This window comes from Styela clava, chromosome 7, assembly GCF_964204865.1.
Source record: "Styela clava chromosome 7, kaStyClav1.hap1.2, whole genome shotgun sequence".
NCBI lineage: Eukaryota > Metazoa > Chordata > Ascidiacea > Stolidobranchia > Styelidae > Styela > Styela clava.
In genome coordinates this window covers 22,375,692-22,398,475 of record NC_135256.1, presented here as the reverse complement: position 1 = coordinate 22,398,475, position 22,784 = coordinate 22,375,692, and the positions used below count along the sequence as shown (strand labels likewise).

Here is a 22,784-nt window from a genome sequence, read left to right as displayed (position 1 = left end):
AGTTTTCTGTGATGACGTCATTAAATTAATAATTGCGCATTAGTGGCGGTTCCGCGATCGCATTTCATCAATCTTGAGGTGAAGTCGAATTCATGATTAGGAAGACTACGGCATTGTAAGAGATTCGATACTACTCAGTTTTAGCCTCCATGTCCATACATTTGATCAATGCTCTCTTTAGCTGATAGGCCGATCGCTTCAACCATTTAGACTAGAATATAGAGTATTTTTGAGGTAAAATACTTTCATAATATTCGCTCTTCGTAAGGACCACTCTTCACGACAAATTTGGAAAACAACTTCCCCAACTGCAAGTTTTCGTTGGTTGATTTTTGAAAGCTCGTGATTCAGCGAACGCTGCATGTTTACATGGCGGTAGATTATACATATAGTTGCGTTCCTTTCCTGTTTTTAGTTTTTTTGAAATTTACTTTAACTCTTTGAACTCTGAATCCCCAGAACGATGCTACTCTCTCACCCTGACCTCCCACGGCGTCGCATCGATTTGACGCGTTAAAAAATTGTAATATCCCTAATTTTAAATCAAAATAACTTCTAAACCATTAGATATCAGATGGTCTGTAATATATCATATAAAAGCTTATCTAGTCTTTTATTTTTAACTGGCATTATTTTTCACGAGATGTTTTGATGAGATGTGTAAGCCTATTTGTAGCCCCATCTACAATTTTTTTGTATTTTGGTAATATTTAATACATTTCTTAGAAATGTATCATCAATATAAGTACAATTTTGAAAAGTATACAAAATTACCTTTCGGAGAATATACGTATGACTTTGTTAACATACGCATAACTCATTTTATTGCAGAATTTGTACTATCGATTCAAATGGTTTGCGAACAAAATTTATCAACTATTTGACGCCAAGTTTGCGTAAGGACGCAAAGGGCGACGACGACATTGTCGTGATAACGTTCATGCGACGTATCGTGCGTAACTCTTTGCGTGAGGTATATTGCGCAATTGCACATCTGGTCGTTCACAGCTTGAGTGCAGATTGTGTCTTCATTGCATTAGTATCATATCCTCGGCCGCAGATAAAACCCTTTCAGACGAATTTTGATCGAACATAGTAAAATTGCTAGAATATAAAGGCCATTTTATATACGTTTACTATTTGGATATGGGACGAAAATGAATGGCCAAAACGAAATATTTGATCCTCATGAATTTATGAGGTATTTTATTTTTAATTTACGCCGGAAACATAAAGGCTAATTATTCACCGTTGGATATCATGAAGATTGAATAAAAAAAAACTGATAACGGGTACACGGAAGACATGGTGGCACCAGTAGCTCACTTGGTCAGTGTTTTACATTTTGCAGCCTCATTAGATTTTCGAAATTACTGCATATACGCTACATTCCTGATATCGCTATATTTACAATGGATTTTAAACGAAAGCTTTGTCCAGATGAAATATTGGATAGTATTCATCTATCGGAAGAAGAAAATATGGCACAATAAAACTCAGCAATGGCGCTAAACAATGCATCCATCGATATGTTCCATCATTCTGTTTTTAAAAATCCTTATTTTGGCTATTCGTATTTTCCATATCTTTATGCAATTAAAACGGCAATAACACTGCGTATTGTGTGTTTTAGTCGAACCGATGTAATGCGTAAATTTCCCCGTGTATCGTTTACAAGTCGTAAGTCGCTTCACGAATACGAACTTAAGTAAATGACGTTACGAGCATGCGAGGAAAAGTGTTTCTCGTATGAAACGTAAACGTGCCAACGTAATTGCTTAACGTCGCTGCGTAACGGCGTAAATGTGTTAGGTCGTTATTTACGTCACCTTGACGTCGCCTCGATCTTGCGACAAACAAAATCACGAATAAAAATGCTTCTAAAATTTGAATGGTGCAACATAAGTTCAATCTAATGGTATCACTGGAAAGCTATCTTCAAATTCTACAAATTTTGTCGATAATGTACTAGGTTTAATCGAAAACAAATTTAAGTTTTGTCAATTAGATTTGAGCAATTTTCAGAAGTTTTTTATGCTTTTTAATTTTGCCAATTTTTATAAGATGATCACAATATTTTATCTCAATTTTGAAATTATACTTAGTCCTGTAGATTATCTTCCACACGATGTAAAACTTGTCTAAATATAATAAATGGTTCGCGAGATATGAGGTTTCAAAGTTGCATACCTCTTACGGGATGCGAAAGCCGCTAAACCGGCTTTCAGCGTCAGAAGACTTTCTCGGGAAAGCCGGTTTAGCGGCTTTCAGGGTTCAAAGAGCGCGCTCTCACCCGAGAACAATCTCAAATCAGATCTTGCATGCTGGTAAGGGGTGCTTGACTCTAAAATACCACAAAACCGTTAAAAAATTATTGGTTGAAATTAGTTTCTAAAAAAATTATACTCTTAATTTTATACTTCCGAGGCAATGGCGGCTATATTCGGATTAGCTAGCGCATAATTTTCAAGAAGCACAATGTCCACAGAAGTCGCCATAGAGTTGATTTCCACAGAGAAATGAAGTTGCAGTTGGTGTTCGATTTGTCAACAACTATGGTAAGTAAACCTCATCTGCAACTTTTTTTTCAATGTCATATTTTGGGAATTTTTTTTTATCTAATATCAGAAACAGAATGAAAATTAGCGTACATTACATTTTTATTTGAGGGATTTGAAGTGAAAGTTATCATTGATCTTCCAGTTCTAACGTCAACTAAGTGACTTAACTCTACTAGTATAGGGATGTGTGTTTCAAATATATTGTTCGAGTTAAATTTCAAATCAGATTTAAAATAGTTATTTCACTAAACAACTCGTTGATACTAGAAAGACCACATTATCTAAAAAAGCTTCTGGCTGTGGCATTACTGCTCTTATTAATTGACTGAGGAAGCCGGGATGGTACAATATGATCAAAGCACAGCATCAGCAACTGATCTTACTTGACATATAAAAATGCATATTTGTACGTCTATAAACCAATATATTCGGGTATATTTTGAAATCTGAGTTTCGGTTTTTGCATTAAATGAGTGTATTTTGGACCGTATTTTACTGCTTAAATTAAAGAATAAGAATGCTTTCGAGAATTTGAATGAACATAAAAACAAAGCAACTGCGCTGGAGCAATTGGTTGTGGTGAATTTCCACGTAAAACGCATATTATTTCTGTTAAATCCAGACCCAATTTGCAGAGTCTAAGCACTCGTTTATCATTTTCTTATCTAAAACACACGCCCTGACGCTCTAGTTACGACATTGCACGTTGGTACTTTCGGTCCGGAACTCTGCCTTCACAACTTTAAATTTACTAACCGTTCATAATTTTTCGAACCTTTGGTGGGAAGACAGCAAATAGTATCGACTTTATATTGTAACTAAAACCCTGGTTTTGGTACGAAAAGTGCTTCAGGACTTTGGTTTTCAGGTTTGGGTGAACCCGGGACGGACACTCTAATCACTAGTGCGAAAACACATAGGGTTAAGGTTTTTCTGTTGGTATTCGTATAGAAATGAGACTAAATTGATAACCTCTAATATTTTAGAGAATGTGGACAACATAGTGAAAAATTACTCAACACTTCCTTGGTGCTTATAGAACTTTCAGTTTATTGCAACGTAAATAATAATAATAATATTAATCAATAGATATTAATAACAGAATTTATTCATCGCAAATATTACTCAAAATTTAGCAAAGATCTATGCTAAAAAGGGTGGCCGTAGCATCTCACTACCAGCCCGACTTAACAGGGTGTATTTTTAAAATGATATACGTTGAAATGGACGGCACGAAAAAATAATAACCATTACTAGAAAATTGTTAAATTAAATACTATGTGTAACGAACCAACAATATCAAAATAGATGCGAGCTATTGAGAATATTTTTCTAAAGTCGAAATATTGTATAAAATTTTCGTGTCGAATTGAATGTGAATTATGTACTTAAGACGGAATTGATCTCATAAGCGAAGATATCCAGGATTGCTTTTACTTGTGGCAAAGTATATATAATGATCTCTATCCATGTGTTCGTACAGAAAACAATGAATGAAGTGCCATTTCCGAACAGTTTTAGAAAGACACCTTCAGTTTGAAGTGAATTTTTTATACAATTCACGCATTGATTACTCAATGGTACTATTTAATATGCCACAGTACACAATTTGACATGTGCCATGTGTTTTTCTTTCAAATTTTGTTAGTTGAACTATTCGATTTTATATTTAAAATATTCGAATATTTATTCAAAATTAATTTTACAATATTCCTAATTATATAGGCCAAGATCTGAAAATTGTGTTAATAAAGTGTAAAAGCTGAATTGTGTGTGTGTTAGTACAAGTAAACTACAAAAATGGCAACTTTTCACTGTTTTTTCACTTTATGTGGGAGTGAGGAAATCCGGAGTCAAAAAATAGAATAGAATAAAATAATAAAACAGAAATAAGTAACTCGAATAAAGCAAGAACATTGAAGAATTCGAAGCATAAATCTCAAATTGGATAACTTTTGCTTGATCACACACGGACCAGCGATAACCCACAAAGTTGATAAATCATCATTGGCGTATATATGATCAAGAAAGTTCACAACACGTATTTTAACAAGAAAGAAACATGATGTACAGTGGTGAATATCAATAATGATGCTCTTTATTTTCTTTCTGAATCGTTTTTTTTTTTCTTCTTCTAAAAACGATATTTCAGAAAGATGGTTCGACATTCAAATGAGGACAAATATTGTTGAGCGACTTTTCACATTTTACCGATATTATTTCTGTTAAATTTTTGATGAAATATTGAAAGTGTCACAGTGGCAATTTTGAAGAAAAATCAATCATCAATTTTTTTTTATGAAAAATAACTCATTATTCGTTTGAAAAATAAGTTTGTTTCAAAAAAATTTTGAGCTTAGAGTTAATACACATTTTGAAATTTGACTTGTAGAATCTAGGAATTTGTAGAACGACCCAGTGCGAATTATCTCAGACCTGGTTGTGTATATATACCAAAATTCAGTGACATAAACAACGTGGGAAGATCGGGTATAAATACATATCGGAGATAAAAAGTGAAATAGGAAATAAAATAAACCGAAATCGAATTCAAAAAAACGGCTGAAGCAGAGAAATATATTCGTTCTAATATAATATCACAATTTAAAAGAAAAAAAGTATATAACAAACATCTCATTATAATATTCGAAAAATAATAAATTGAAATAAAGAGTCTATTTTTGCTCAGTTTGTTTTCATCGACTGTGCTATTCTTCCGATCAGAGGGCATCAGCAACACACCGTTTCAAGTTTCAAAAGCAGACGAATATACTTTAGAATCATATACAGGTGAAATGCATCCATGATCTGCTTTCGAGAATAGATTTTCGATGTAACATGCCACGCCACTCTCATATAAGTTGTTCGTTTTCATATCAACAGTATATGTCTGTGTATTTATCTCTTACTAGACTCTCTCCCTCTGCGTCGCGTTTTGCGCAAGATTGCAAGCGCAAAACTCTAGGTGATGTGGAAGATCTTACAAGCGGATAAATTGCGTTTACGATATTTGCAATAAATTTTGATAATTTTTTACTAATTATTTAGAAGTTGACAAGACGATATATTACATCTTTAGTTTAAACATATTAGGTTTCGATTATCAGGATCATAATACTAAACTCATTTGTAAAAACATATAATGACCTAGTATAAACAGTACATTTGCGTCTGGAATCCTAATCGCACGTTTTCAAATTCTGGTAGTCGAGGAGTGAACAATGTTTTTCAGTGTCAGCCTATGCAAACTCGCGTTCACGCAACTTCGCTTCCTCATCGCCTTGAACGACACTTCGGGAGACAGCCTAGTCACATGACTCGACACATTTTACTGTTTTTGGAAGAAGAACCGGAGTCCGATGCAGCGCTAGGTACCGGTGACTTCCGCGACAACCCCGAGTCTTTTTCAAATTGTGCTGCCAGTTTCTTTTTCTTCCTTCCTTTTGCTGGAGTCTTTTCCCCGTTTGAAATTTCTGACGTGAGAGCTTTGGGCATCTTTTTCTTAGGTGAGAATACAACTCTCTCAATTACAACCTGTTTAATAGAAAAAAAATCTTATTTACAAATCTTGCGGTAAATGAATATTGCATGGTAATAAATATGAATATGTTTAATGTGGAACATCGAATTAAAAATTTCATTCTATTCTTTTTTTTATTCGCTAGATTTTAAATGCCCCACATTATACCTTTGTTAGGGCCGGAAAGTGGCTGTTGTTATTTTATAATTTGTGATATTCATTGCGGAATTTAACCAGATGTATTGCGTTATACTAATATACTTTCATCAAGAGATTGTTTGTAGTATAAGAGTATGATAATGTCATAATAGGACGTTCTGAAGGTTATATACGTCGCAGTAAAAACATTGGTTGTTTGTAGGAGGGAATATTCTATTGTATGATAATCTTGTAGTTGTTGAAATACCTATTGTGGTTAGTCTATAACGATGGGAAATAAAATATGTGGATACTTATATATACACACGACTGTACACATCGCGATAAACGTACACATAACCCACTTGCATTTATATGCCGCATTTATAACTAATTAAAATGTAGAATGAATTTGTCAAACAAAGGCTTAACACCAAACTAAAAAAATCCATTTTAGTGTGCTTTTGGATAGCCTTCTTTGTGTGCATAAGTACTACAAAATTCACGTGTATTTAGTTCAATGTGTTGAAAAGTACTTTTGTAACCAAGAAAGTTATGTATGAAAATTTTATATATTACGTGTAGATAGATAACGAAGATAGATAATAGAAACATCTGTGAATATCATCGCCAAAATTGAGTACTCGCCAATGAATTTGTCGAGTAATAAGCATGTGTAATACGACTGGCAGTACGTGACCGCTATAACAAAATCTTGCTTCGAACGTAAGTTTTTTTTGTCTTACGCGATTTGTTTGACACATTTATTCAAGCAATATTAGAGTTGTTATTGAGTTTTTTCAGCTGTTTTGAAATGTTTAACTTATATAAAATAAAATTTTTCTTTAGTCTCATAACAATGAAATTATCCACCATAATATTTACCTCAGGTGGGGCCTCGTTTGGATCGATACCCCAGATAAAATTTTCTGGGTCCATGTTCCAGTATTTCTCCCACATGTTTGCATATCCATCGTCGTCTTTTGTCTCTTTCTTTGCCGGACCAGTATCCACATCCAAACCTTCCGCCTCTGAAAATTACATGATAATGGATAAAGTTATGAACTTTGCTTTAATAAGTTTTGAGAAACAATGCAGAAATTCCAATGGTTTACTTAGCCATTGGCATGTAGTCGCATTTTTTTAAATAGGTATTAGAGAACTCATGGACCATGACTTGAAGATGGAGAACTCGAATACTCTCCAATCTACGATGGTGTTTTTGAACGGATTAAATTGACGATTGTCGATTTATTTAGAAAACTTTCACTAGATTTAACACCATAAATTAGGAAATGTTTCTCTTTATGTCAAGTGAAAAGTTTTAAAAATTGAATGATGTTTTCAAACACGGGTTTAGTGATTTTAGTGAAGTGTTAAATTCTGATTGCATAATATTTCAAAATCTGCATCTAAATTCGGAATCCTTCAAAACTTTTGAAATTTATCATTGAAAGACACCTATCATACCAAATTTAGCACGAGTTGACAAATAGGATCGTATTTCATAATTATGTTTTAGTTAGAATTAAACTCCACTGGGAAACCAACATCATTGCGATTATAGTAATTCAGACAAACTAGGAAGTCTTGTCTTAAACATACGTGACGACCCAAACTGTTTCAAGCTTTATTGTACAAAGGTTTTAAAATCTCGAGATTTCATATTGGCCCTGGACCGAAAACAAGCATTGTTCCAAATTCACCACAGTGCTTATCAAAATAAAACAATCTTTCATCAACATCGCAATCCTTTTGCACAAACTTTGTTGTTGAAGCAAGTCCATGTGGTAGTGCTACATCAAACGCGGGGTGGCGATAAAATAGGTTTTCATTATCAGACTCTGACATGGCCAAGTTTTTTATAGTTCTATATATTTGTTTTGTTCGTTCAAGAGTTCGTTGACCGGTATCAATGAAGAATATGAATAGCGCTATAACTTTTTATAGATAACTGTTGTTGAAGATTGTGTCTGTTTACTTGTAGTCGATAAAATTACTTTACACAGTGTAGAAAAGTAAATAAAATATTGTACACACTTGCTCTTTCTGTCCAATGCTGTCTGTTTGCTCTCATCCCATCACGTAATGGAGCATAGCCATTGCAAAAATCTGCCATCATCTGAAACAAAAAATATATAAATATGAATATTTATATCCCAGTATTTAATAGCATCCATTGCTTTCAAATTGGAATAAAACTCCGGGAAATTCTGGATAATTCTGGATCCTGTTTATGATGTAGATATATCATTAATTCTTAAATGTTTTAGCACTATTAGTACACTGTCAATAGTATGAACAATCCATTTTACGATAAAAAATATTACAATATCAGGACTAAAGATGCATCAGACCGCGGTTGTGTTTTATACACGTTCCATGTCCAACAGAACGAGGGCTGTGTATCTCATCAAATTCACTGTTTTACTATCATTAAAAGTTCACTATGGATTGACAAAAACAATGTAAGCGAGCGGTTTCCTTTGAGGTTGAACCGAGTTCGTGGATGTCGGAGCTAAAGTGATTTTTGAAGTGCACTAGGCGTACCACGGTGGTCAGCTCAAATGGATCAAAACAAGATGATGGTATTGCTTTGCCGATTGCTAGTTGTATAGTGTAAATTTCATACTTTCAACACCCAAAACATCTGCTCTGAGCTATTAGACCATACAAAACTTGCGAAGTACAAAAGGGCGTGGATGTAGTCGATATCTTGATGTGTACTTTTAAAGCGTAGGTTATTGCATTAGTTTAATGAATCATTTCAACATAGAAAATTTTTTTTGTCAGAATATAAAACTCTTCGGTATATATATGAGTGAAACAAAATTTGGTCGTGGCACAAATGAAAGTTACTCACAGTATGTTTATAAAACATAAGTTTTCTTGAAAATAAAGTTTGCAAATGGATGAAACACCTCGTGAAAATCATGTCTCAGCTATTGTAACGTGAACTTTGACCTCTTGTTCATTATTCCTACGGATTTCTCGTTTGACCTCAACCGACACATAACAATATAATTGGTCTCCGGCGATTGATTTCAATGAAAGTCAAAGTGACTAAATCATTGCAATTTGTCGATTCGTTAAATGTATTATTTTAACTATGACGTCATTACCGTCGCTTGGGACCGGGTACTGACGTTTTTACTAGCGAGACGTATGTCAACAAACCATTGCCTGCGTACAACGTCGATATCGCAGTCCAAATTTATAATCTAGCATAGTATGGAATATATATATCGTGCACTATTGCCTGTTCCCGTTCTTGAACAATGGTGTTATTTTGGATTTGTGTAAGCATATTCGATAAAAAAAAAACAGACATTTGGTCGAAAATCGATAGTGTGTACGACAATCTAGGTATACGTGGATAACCAGCTACTTCCACAAACAATGGAAACAAACGAATGCTGCAAGTGTTGCATTTTGAACAAAATATTATTTATGCCATAAAATTTATATGCACTACTTTTAATTATATATATATATGAATGAAGAAGCGCCCATGTTTGCGTGTATTATATGTGCGAAATAGGCTATATAATATGATCCTTGACGTAGCTCTAATTTGCTATCGCTATCCCCTTTCATTTCTTATAAAGATGAAGCCCATGATAGGGGTTTCGCCTACGCACTGTGTCACTGATATAGGAATGTATATGCTACAAGTCTATAAATTGTTGAATTAACCTTCAATAAGATCCATTTAATCCCTACATATCACCTGGATTTATATACGTTACATTGCATGAGATAAATTTAATACGTTGGTGTTTTTACCGAGTTACATAAGAATGTGAACTAGGTTTCGTGAATAAGCCAGCAGTGGATTTGGATTGGATTTGAGAACAAGTCAAATAGTAGAGTTATGGCAGAACATTGCTCACGTTTTATTAAAAGTTATGTGTATTGTATTCAGACAATTATCAAGATATTGCGTGCAGAATGTATAAATAAATTCGGCAATGCAAATATACCTGGTCAATCTTATCTGCAGTCTACAAACAACAAAATCAAAATATCCAACTGTATAAATAAAACACCCACAACATTCTTTGTTTAAATATGATTTTGCTGTGAAAAATTGAATGAGTAAGCAAAGTTGTGACGTTATTGATTTCAATATCGTTGGTTTGCTTGCTACCTATACTTATTTTAGAGCATGAAAACTACATTGAGGCATAAATTTTCATTAATTTCAACTGTTGTTCTCAACAATGTAGATCTGGATAAAACATTCCCAGCCAACCAATATGATGTCACATTTGATATTTATTGGTGTTGTCATGGAAATGTAGTCTAATTTTTCTACTATGTAGTATACGAGGAAACTAAAATTTGATGTCACGAATTGGTGATCATTAGATCATTATAATAATGTTGGGACAGAATTTTAAATTCGAATTGTATTGTTTCTTCCGTCAATAAGTCGATATTCGAACACAAGACAAAGAAATATTACCACGGACAAGTTTATCAAACTAAGTTACCACAAGTTTCATCTCTTAATGGTTGTACATAAGTTATACTAGTGAACACTGACTTGAGCGCTTGAGTTCCATAAACTTTCCCTAACAAAACGTTCACGGAACAAACAATAGTTTCCCACACTTTACTACATCTTCAATAGTAGTGACCCATAATATACTATATACGTGACCAGGAACAGGTAGTCCCAGTCGTAAAAGCAAACCCATGAACCTATCATTAGCTGAATATGCGGGTGTTATATTGACAGAATAGGAAATAAGAAAATCGAGTTATCAATTGGGGCATTGAAAAGAAACAATATTTTGTAATATATAATTGTAAATCTTGGAAAAAACGCAATGAAAGTACTATCATTAAAATCGTTGCTTTGAATCTTTAGAATTTTGCGTTCAAAGGTATATTTATAAACTATGTTCATTATAATATATTCGGACGAGAAAAGTATCCTAACTAGAGAAACAGCGAAGTGTCGCATTGGGCCCTTCTTTTGTACATTATGCTTGATTTACATAATGTGAATGTCACTTGTGATATTGTTTTTAAGGTCTACATTGTCTTGTTGTCAAACAAGTTCACGTCACGATGTTTTCGGCGACAAATGCTTTTATGCAAATCGATTCGTTTTTGAAAGCGCATTTTCTTACCGCAATTTCGTTCGTAACACCGGTGCAATTGAAAATACGTTGTTAAACTATATAGACAACACTACATGAAAATAACACGCTCGATGAAAATTGTTTTCACTAAAAATTGCGAAATTGGTCGGAATTGGAATTGTTGTTTTTCAGCAGAACGTTTTGACGTGCAGTGAAATTGAATTAAACAATTTTTAGCTTAACTTTTCCAATAATTCTAATTTGTACATTTATCATAGATTTTGACAGAGCGGAACACATTCTGACAATTTTGTTATAATTTTACACTTCATGCGCTTCAAATAGTCTGGCATATAACAAAATCGTTTACGTGCAGATATTTTTCCGATTCTAGATATTTTGCTGTAAACCCACCGCTCAATTAAAGAATCTCCAAAAATCTGGTTTGGGGTTTCGACGGGTATTTGAGTGGTGTAAATAATAAACTGATATAGTTACGCCAGTACGCTATAAACATTTATATCAATATTAATAACTCTTTCACATAAGAAGTGGTGTATATTAAAGTTTATTATCAGAAAGGAGAACATTGCATTACGTTTACAAATATTCGATGTTTATATATATATATATATACACTCTCTCAAATGTTCGAAAAATATAAGGAGGGAATTTAAATCAGTCGCCGCTTTCACTGAAATAACAAAGGCCAAATTGAAAGTTTTATCTGTAAATTTTAATTTTATTCGAGATTGAGTCAGCTGCCGAGTTTTGTGACAAAGAGGTTTAAAAATACCAAAAAATTTCATTTCGAATGTTATTTCTGAAAACTTCCGCGCATGCAAACGTTGACTCATCTTGGGAAGATTTTATTACTTGTTGTAACGGAGTCATATAACGGTTTGGTTTCTGTAAAACTGTGATTCTTATCAAGTGTGATCGAGTTATATAACATGTTTGATAAGTAAAAGTAAACAAAAACTTCCGAGTCCTGAGCTCGTGACGTCAGTGATGACGAAAACGTCGCACTGCGACCAAAGTCTCCGACCTTAAGTACACACAAGTGTTTGTCTTGTCGTTGTGACCATAGGAAACTTTGTCCCACGTTCCTCGACAAAATAACCTATTTCAATAAAATAGATAACTATACGCGTTTTTGGAATGTGCCGTTTTGAAAAATAAGCTTAGTATTTCACTTGAAATTTGATAATTTTTTCAAAAAAGCCGTAAGGTTTCAATCATTGACAGTTATAGAATTTTTTTAACAGTGTAAGATTATCCGACGTTCAATACATTGGAAGTTTATTTGCTGTAGTCTAGTATAGTCATCCAATATTAATATTTGTTTAACCCCTGATATAAAACATGTATATACGAAGGTGAATTCCTGCAATTTTGTGAAATTGTTTTTTATAATAAGTCGTTGTCATATTAGTTTTATATCGAGAAACGGACTTTTTATAATTTCTCATATTTCCTCAATGAGAAACCCGAATGCTGGAATGTATATTCATATAACAAAAAAACTATTCCCCGTGTAACTGTATCGGCCTGCATTATATTTGCACCAATATATGAGAATAACTGCAATCCTAAGATAGATAGATAATAGACGAATAGCATCATAGGAATTCTTTACCGGAAAGAGTGCAAGTGACCCAAATCATCGAGAAAAGTTCATTTGGTTTATATTATGTATAGGCTTCCTAAAATCTAGATGAAGTAACGTGATCCATGCCTAATAAAAAAAATTTGTAATTCTGACATGATTCTTTTGTAGAGATTTTTGTTTTATGTCGTAAAAGGCTTTCTAGGAGAATACACCCATGTCTATCTTTATTTATCTAAATCTACTCTGGTATGTAACACCAAATTTGCGATGTTTGAGTTTCACCAATAGATTTAGTAAAATTTTGATATTTTTATTGGTGTAAAAAAATGATGTATATACATTTGTTGTTCAATGCTTCTATCCAGTATTCCTTTACTTTTTGATGGTTAGGCTATAACAGGGTAGTACCCAAATGTGTATTTCAAAATATACTTATAACATACCAGTAAGCTTCTACTTTAAATTTACAATACTTCCAATATATGATTTTACTTACTTGAGGATTATCGACTTGAACCATTTCTAGAGGTGAAACTTGAGCTTGTTTTCTCATTATATTAAAACAGCATTTGTAATAAATATTTTTATTTGCTGCAATTGCAAAATAGTTACATTACGTTATTTTTGCACTCATCTGAAACTTAAACTACTAAACACCATGGCTACTTTTAAATGCGTATTATCCTATCTTTAGACTTGTCGCACAATGAACTAACTAATTTCGGACAGTAACACACTTCCTGTACCTCTACAATAACTAAACCTTTACTCGCTAAAGTGTCGAGGAAGTTAATACAAGCTGTGGATTGAAGTTCGTTATAAACGCAACATATTTTTTCACGCAAATTTCGTAGTCTACTAACTTCAATTCCGCTCACTCTCTCGTTTTGTATAATTCTCTCCTTTTGCATGGGCCAACAACACGGAAGTAAACAAGGAAGCAAATCGATGAGAAGGTCCGACACACGTCCGAATCCATAGTAATTACCTATTTGCACACGCGGAAGTGAGTTTGGCAAACTTATGGGTTTTTTTGTGACGCTGAGGGTAGTCATTATATGATCAATATTAAAACAATCTTGTTCGATAAATTTTCCCGATAAACAGCAGATCATAGTTGGAAATTTTGACTAAATTTCGGTCAATTTCAATTCTATGCTGGGTAAATTATCTCAATTTTGTATAATATATTAATGGCTGATTAGCGTCATTTCCCTCTATTACTAAATATACCAACTAGCAATTAACTGTACCGTATTGAAACTCGGATACGACGATTACCAAAGTTTGTATCATTGCTTTCCATATTTACCCGACATTTTAGCACATTTCATGCGTTGGATATTAATGCCACTAAAAAACTATATGCTCAAATGTAAAAAGAGTGGCCGATATTTTGAAACATCCCATAATTTTCTAATTGGTTTGTCAGGGCTCATAACTGGACTGAAAATTACGATGTAGTTTATTTTTACAGTAATTGCGTCTCTTCAAAAACAGTTTATTCCTGCAATTGAATACCTGAACAATAATCTTTTTTAAAAAAGAACATTAGCCTATTGTTGCTTGAAGAATATTAATTCAATTCAAATCATCTCGTAAACTTTTTGTGTGTCGACCTTGACATCTAGAGAGTTTGCCTGTCAAAAATCCTATTAAGAATCCTATTAAAAGCCTGTTATATTTTCGAAGAATTCATTCGTTTTCAAATTATTTATACTTTCAAGTCCAAAGTGAGCCGTCTCGGTCGATGAAATAAATGTCGCCCACAAAGTGGAGGTGACATTAAATTCAAAATTCCTTCATATTTGAGGCTGAGAATTTATTTTTGAATTAGGTATGACTGAGCATGAAACACGGTTAACTAAAGTAACATTATTAACGGACTAAGTTTGATCAAGCCTGAATTGATTCTGTGTTAATATCAGGCCTGAAGCGTGCAGACTGTTGCAGTCGAATCTGTCGCAGTTCCAGATTCCTGCGGTAGTTCGAGCGCCCCGAGCAGTATGTGGGATCTAAATTTAGTTTGCGTTTATTCATGAAAACTTGTAAATCAGGGTAATGTTGCACGGGGTATGAAACTAAATACTCCCATCTCGCATGAAGTGAGCGGAATAGTAAAGTTCAAATCAAGAAATCGCACCCAAATGTGAAATAATATTAAACCAATATGAACTTGTTTATCGACGTTGATTGGCATAACATGCAATACATGGATGACATTGTGGTTTTCTTTACAATCCAAAGCTTAGACCTGATTGACCTTAAGTAAATTATTTCTTAACGAGATTAATTCAACTTTAATTTAGTAAGACAGGCATAACACGAAGCAGTACAAATTTAGTTAATTTTCAAGTTAAAACTGACACATCTTAACGTGTCCAATTAGCGTATATCACTGAATATTTATGTATGCAGTATCTAACTCTGGTTAAGAGGGTAATTCGCATTTTGGTGATTATGATATGTCAATTTGAATATTAAAAAAATAAAGTTTCTTTTAGGAAGTTTTTATCCGTTATCTGTAGACCCAGTAGAGTATACAGTTTATTGAATAAATAACACCAAATCGAGTTATTAGCTTGGTCGTGAATAATGAACAATTACTCTTAAAGGCAATGCTGATACAGTTCTTTTCCCACATTACAAAACGTATTAAAACAAAGGGATAATACTATCTTCAAAATGAAGTCCAACCAGCTTCACAATTTCCCATTTTTTTTGTTCAGCACATTACCCGAATGTGGTACCAGTAAGTTCGCATCAAATTACCATAATTTCCTATTTTGATCCAAGCCGATAAGTTTAAGCCTAAAATAAAATGCTAAATAGTGTTCGCTTATACCTTCCCGAATTTATGCATGTCGAAATTTGTGCGCGTGTACAGGAAGACCAACTCGAACAGAATTATAATGCACGATTGCATATTTAACAAGATATTTTAGGTTAACGGGAATGTCGCAGACACAGCTTTGACCTCGGAGTTGTATGACCTTGACAATCATGCCTTTCAAAAAACTTAATCTATATTTTATTCATATCTAAATCAATCTCTTTTTTTTGCCCTTTCCTCAATTTATAACGCTATATAATTTTTTAAATGTTTTTCGTTTGGTTCCATCTCCTTTTCTTATGTTTGCGCGTGAAATCGATATTCCAAGGACGTTGACATGTATTTGCTTTTAGCTTAAGATCGGGTTGCTTAACCGCAAAATATGAAAGGTAAAATGACAATTTATTTCAGATCGGAGGTGATCCGTTTCTAAACCAGTTTTCTAATTCGATGCATTACAGATCATTCTTAGTTAAACATAATCCGAATTTGGAATGGTGTGTTTCATGCACTATGCAAAAGAATGACCTCATTAGTTGTGATAAATGGGGCGTATTCGTGCCACCTCAAACCTAAAGTAAAAACTTTTGAGAATCTGAATTTAAGGATCTTTATATATATCTAAGTAAAACTGCATTGACCCCTTTTGTAGCTCATTACAGATATTGCTCCCTAAGACGTCAAACAAATTTTCGACATTTTCGTCTTATTCGGTAACAGAGTATTCTTTATTTTTCTAATTTCGGACGGTTTTGAATGAAAAATGCAACGAAAAAAACATAAAACATTTTGAAACCAAGTTGATATATCGCTTATGAATAAGAACCACTGCTGATATATATTTGGGCTGGCGACTCAAGATGTACAAAAATAATCTCAAGAGATGAGATTGTCATACACCATTATGCCACAGAGTCCTTGCTGGTATGAAATACTATATTAAGATTTACAATTTATCACATTTAAGAAGGCATTAGGATGCCTTTTTATGATTCAATATTAAACCAAACTATTTAATGCTTGACCGCATTTACGATGGTGGCATGAATGGTATGGTAAGTATACGACGATAAATTTGTCGATCCAGTGCAAAATTATAAACTTCAAACACATATACATGAGGTCGCATAAACTGCCGAGTTCAGTGAATTCCAGTTGTTGGCGAGAAGTAAAATTTCATTTGAATATAATTTTTTTTACATTGTTTTTATTTATTGTTGGTTCGATTTATATCCATCGATATTGTATTTTTTCTTGATGACAAAACGTAACAACAATTCATAAATAACCACCTAACTCGGTTCAATCACAATTATTACTCAATAATTTTGTCGATTTTCGGAATAAAACTGAATTATTCAGAAGGCCGTTGATTATAATTTTCACATTCGCGAAGTATAATACTGAATAATTCGACTTAGTCATCCCGGGTCAAAATCGAGTTACTTGGCCAGCTTGACATTTAAATTATGCATCATAGACAAGTGGGAAAAGGCCTTTGGAGAATACTTAGTTCCAAAGCTTAATATGAAAAGACACAATAGTTAACAAAACGCCATTTGCTTCGACATGCATGTACATTCATTTACTTTTTTAGAATGATGGAAAGGTATTGAGCGTTTGTCTCATTAAATATGCATCTTAAGCAGTGTATTTAGGAAATGAACTATTTATTCAAATACGGCTGATTACACGGAAGCTCAAAAGTGGCAGAAGAAAAAAGTGAACATGAGATAATAACGACTAAAATTAAAGAAAAAAACGATGATGCGACTATCAAATTTAAAACGAGAATAATACATAGTTGAGATAAATCTGATTCGGCGCAGTGCATTCGCAAAATATTTAAATTCGACGGTAATACAGCAATATAATATATAATCATTAATGTTCAAGTAATATGAAACTTTGCCAAAAAGTGTGAAGATAATTCGGGTAAAAAAATTGAATTTACCTTGTTTTCTTGGTAATCTTGTTAGAAAGATCTTTAAATCGACCACGACAACATATTTAAAAATTGTAACGAGAAAAAGGTATTAAAACATAATAATAATAATGCTACAGATTATATTGTTTCAAACGAAATTAGAACTAAAGCATGAAAACTATCAAAACTGAGAGCCGTTCGATTATCGTAGTTAGAACTGCAACGAAAACCACAACAAAACTATTACTTCCTCGCACCAATCTAATAATACAACAGCTGCATTTTTGGCTCACTCCACTCACTCGAGCATCCTATGGTTTACGAGACAAATGTTATTTTTATCGCACCAACCATCCTGCCTACGCCTTCTTCTGGTAAATCGTTTGGTTCTCATTCAACCAATAAAATTTTACAGCCATCGAGTATTGTTCAAATTGACATAGCTATCCTAAAGTAAATGTAACGATTTTTTTAATTTTCACCCAGTAAAGCAAATACAAAAATTGGCCACACATAAAAGAGGATAAATCTCCATATTTACTCGAAGCATGCTTGATATATCTGATATTTCGCTAGTTTACTAGAACGATGTTACGTTTAGCAAAAAGCAATATTTTATTCAGATATATATTTGACGCTATGTTCCGGCTAAATAAACAAATGGGTAGTAAAATTGTCATCCAGATGTTTTAAAATACGATTCGATATTCCCTCGAATTGGATTATGGGTCGTCATTTTGTTAGTAAGTATATCTCTATATCATAATTCCACATACCAATAGTCTTCCGAATTTGAAAACATCTCATCCCCACATTAACCTGCTAAACATGACTGTGAATCCTCCCCATTTGAAGTCTGTCAAGAAATATTAGCTCACGGTAAATCATAAAACACATATCATTGCGCTGTTCCTGCTCCTGTATACATGATACACTGTGCCTCACAATCATAAATTCCTCAATATCCTCCTGGGAGGGTTGCCCACATCTTGTTTGGCTAGTAATCATTTGGCACTACGCTGTGTTACATAGTTCTTGGAATTGCAATATAAACGGTCCAATGAGTTTCTGTTGTATGAGTTGGAAGTAGTGATTTGTGCCAACAACAATTTTCTCCCGTTCATATAAATTTTGATCGATGTGATACTTTTTAAGCCTTTTGTATACCCTTGTGAGGTCTACCCAAAATCAAAAACACAATAATTGAAATTACATGACACATGAACAAAAAAGATGTAGTTCGGTTCCCAACTCCTTGCTCGGTAAAGCGATTATTCAATTTGAATTTTTAGCAAATTAAGAGAAATTATAACCAATTTATGCAAAAAACCTATCAGACAAATTTACATTTTTGATCATCAGTCGAAGATGATAGCATTACCTCACAAAAAGGCGATCCATAAATCAAAGCTTAGCATGACTTCACTTTTATTTGGTAACACCTATACATCGATCCTGATTTCCAAAATTCTGCTGAATGGAATAGCCTATAATATAATAGGTGTTTTATCGAACTCTGCCTTAGTATTGTTTTGCGCGGGTTTATCTGTGACTATAACTGGCTCAATATTTCCGATGTTTTATATCCCATGAGTTAACTATTATCATAAAAGTATGGTAAATTACTAGTTATTTTCTGATTCGTGATATACATTCAAATAAGGGTATTTTTAAATGAGTATATGAATTAAACTGGTTGCTTCAAAGACGAGCGGATCATTTTAATTTTACGAAAACAGTAACTTATTAAAATTGTTTAACACGATAAAAACCGCGTTTACCACGAAACGGTGAATGGTGACATATTAAGAGCGAGAAAGGAATTGTTCAACTCTGGACTTTGGAATGAAATTTCTGACTACCCATCTATATAAAGTAAATAAGTGTTTGCGTTGTTGAATAAATACGGAAGTAATGGTACGAAGTTGAATTGTTTTGGTCTCAATTTTTTTCTCATTCATAATGCACCATTGATTAATGTGAATAAAGCAATGTGGGCATTTTGTCTCCATAATCTGATTTGACATTGGGAGAAATATGACTAACAGATTCTTAGCTCACTCCAACCAGTTAAAAATAAATGAACATATTTTAAAGGAGAATTTCTTCAACGCTGATCTCAATTATTCATGTAGGAAATTAAATTCGTTTGTAATATCGTTGTTGCAAATATTTTGATAAAAATAATGTCTACTCCTATTTTCTGGTTTCCGGTGACAATAATCCAAGAATAAGACAAAATATTTCGTTATTTTTACGCTCACAATTTTTGCCCATACGGTAAAACTTCATTTTTATGTTCAGTTGTGTATCAAACATATACGCTTCACTTTCGAGTATATTATTCTATTTTGACAAATCACCCGGAAGTTGTTTTCACCAACTGTTGGAACAATAAAACATTACTGCACTTGATCTTCAACAATCAAATACCGGAAGCAGCCAATACACCTATATTTAAACCAAGTGGAGTTTGAAAACCAACAGTGTCAAACTGATAGTAAGGTAATGACTTCGAATTGCTTTGCGGGGGAAAGGCATCTATTTACTGCGAGGTCTACCCAAAATCGAAAACACAACAATTGAAATTACATGAAACATGAACAAATATGATGTAGTTCCCGATTCAGTTTGCCTGTGTCATTGGTTTCTCTCCCCCGCAGATAAATAGATGTAATTTCAATTATTGTGTTTTTGATTTTTGGTACACCTCGCAGTAAATAGATGCCAAATATGTTTTTGTATATTGAAAAATTGCACAGAATTAAATTAATTGGGATTAGTGGCATAATCTATCATCTTCGCGTTCAAAATATCTAACGGAACGTTGGGAGAACCCATGAACTTTGAACTATATGCCAAATCTGACGCTGATTAATTCACGCAGTGATGAAAGATGAGACCTCTCCAATATTTTTTGTTGTCTTTGCTAAATAACTAATTTAACCATTTAAATTGGCATAATTTACAAGTGTATATTGATGGATTCAACGGAAATCGGGCGGTTGAATAATATGTTGTTTTATCCAATGTCTCTATTTCCGACCTGCCAAAGACGATTGATATATTTGTATAAGTGTTTTGCTAAAAACAAGGTGATAAACCGGAAAACATTTGAAAAATGTCTTCAGACCACAAAAGCGTGACGCACATAACATTGGAAAACGAAAAAAAATTGTATTCGAAAAATAGTTCTTTCAAAAACACTTTTAAAACCCAACGTCATTTATTATCAAATTTCAGCTTGATTCTGACTTCATAATCGGTAAAATAGAAGAGGGAAAAGTGATCTCATCGGAAAGTACTAAATTAAACGTATTGTTGTTGTTTTTTGCTTGACAAAACGTTCAAAAGCTAAGAAAAACATCACATTAAAACAATGCCATTAATTTGTCATTAGATATCAAGATGAATAATCTTAAGTAAAATCAAAATGCCAAAAACATTTCGTGATATCAGATTATACCATTCAAAAATATAAAAATATATTACAAACTTTGTCAAAACATCTTTTTCAACCAACTGGGTTAACGATTTAAAACGAATTTGATAAAAATAACAAATCTCCCTGTCGGTTTTTATTTTCAATTTAAAGTTTTCTTTTGATTGGTATGAATGGAATGGTATGTGTGTCACGAGAATACTATACGCCATACTTGTCAACGCATGACTGTACATAAACCAAGCTACCAAATGCAAATTTTAAACATTCCATACTTGACCAAACTAGGGGAAATTAATTTTGATCAAATTCCCTTGAGAGCTCGACTGATTCACAAAAATACATTGTTACCAACAACGAATTGAAGAGCTCCCCGTTCCAAGGGTATTTGGTTTGTTTTAAAGTTGAAGTGTCCTCGGTAGAGGTTTTGCGTAAACAACATTTTAATTAAAACAATGACCTGAAATTTTGCGATGTTATGAAGTGAAACTATAGTCAATAATATTTTATAGTAAAAATGAAAGAAATAGAGAAGTATTGTAAGTATTGTAGAGAAAGTCGCGAAAATAATATTTATGGTAACTTTGGAGAAAAGGACAAAATTCTCCTTTGCGTCCGAAACGATAGTTTCTGCTCGGAAATTCGTTTATTTTACATATAAATATAAACAAAAAATGCGACTGCGTCGTGATTACTAATCTCACACTTTCTGAATTAATGAAGTTATATACAAAGTGACAAGCTGTCGTCAGCAACAGAAATGTTTGAGGGGGTGTTGAAGTCATATTCGAAGTCGCTTTAATATTTCCATTTTCGATGAATTTTTCAATAAAGGTAAATGTCGAAAGTGTGTGTGATGGTGATAAGATTATTGGATACAAAAATAGAGATTTATGCTTAGAGCACGTTGTTAGTGGGTACGTCGTCTTCACTGACATATTATGTTAATGTTAAACTCATTTGAGTCTCATCTTTCGAAATGTCATTAACGTTGTTTCAATGTTTATCACCAAGCCAATAGTATTCATGTGTCAGTTAAATAGGCTAAAAATATCACGTCAAGCTGCAGTCTCCGATTTATGTGCAATATAATCGATTTTACCTTTCTACGTAAATCAACAACGACGATTGAAACCGCCTGTTGGAAAACACCGTCTTTTTTCAAACCAGTGTAAACAAATATCATGAATTCCCCATACAGCTGTTAGATAAATGTTCAATATAGTTGACCTGATCAAAAGTTGCTCTATCTAACACACTTGGGCCGGGCATATTGTGTACTAAACAGACACACTACGTTTATTGCAGCATGTTATGCTGAGTTGCAGACTGTGTTCTGCTGCACTAATCTCATTTCCTCTAGGGATTTATACTCCATAGCGTTCGTGTTCAAACAATGAATCATTTCGCTCATTTACAATGCATGAAAATATGGAATTATTTCAATATATTTTATAAACTTCGAGATTTGATGTTATTTCTACAAAAGTGATGAATTAGAACATTTGATTAAATTTTCTTGATACCAGGCAAACTGAATCCAGACTCCAAAATCGGAATAGTTAAATCAATTACACATTTCGCGAAAATTGAATGCATTTTCCTCTATGTATGTGTATACTCATGCTAATGTAATTTGTACTTATGATAATGATTAT

The 22,784-nt window shown here is 33.3% G+C and overlaps 1 protein-coding gene across 1 annotated transcript in view; it reads right to left on the bottom strand.

Moving 5' to 3' along the window:
• Nucleotides 1–3,583: 3,583 nt before the first annotated feature.
• Nucleotides 3,584–22,784, bottom strand: part of LOC120328922 (cGMP-specific 3',5'-cyclic phosphodiesterase-like) — a 49,850-nt gene continuing 30,649 nt past the window's right edge. The window contains exons 18-20 of the mRNA XM_039395510.2: nt 8,260–8,341; nt 7,105–7,250; nt 3,584–6,095 (exon numbers count right to left, since the gene is read on the bottom strand). Of these exons, the coding sequence (XP_039251444.1) occupies nt 5,871–6,095; nt 7,105–7,250; nt 8,260–8,341 (453 nt within the window). The 3' untranslated portion in view covers nt 3,584–5,870. The remainder of the gene's footprint in view (nt 6,096–7,104; nt 7,251–8,259; nt 8,342–22,784) is intronic.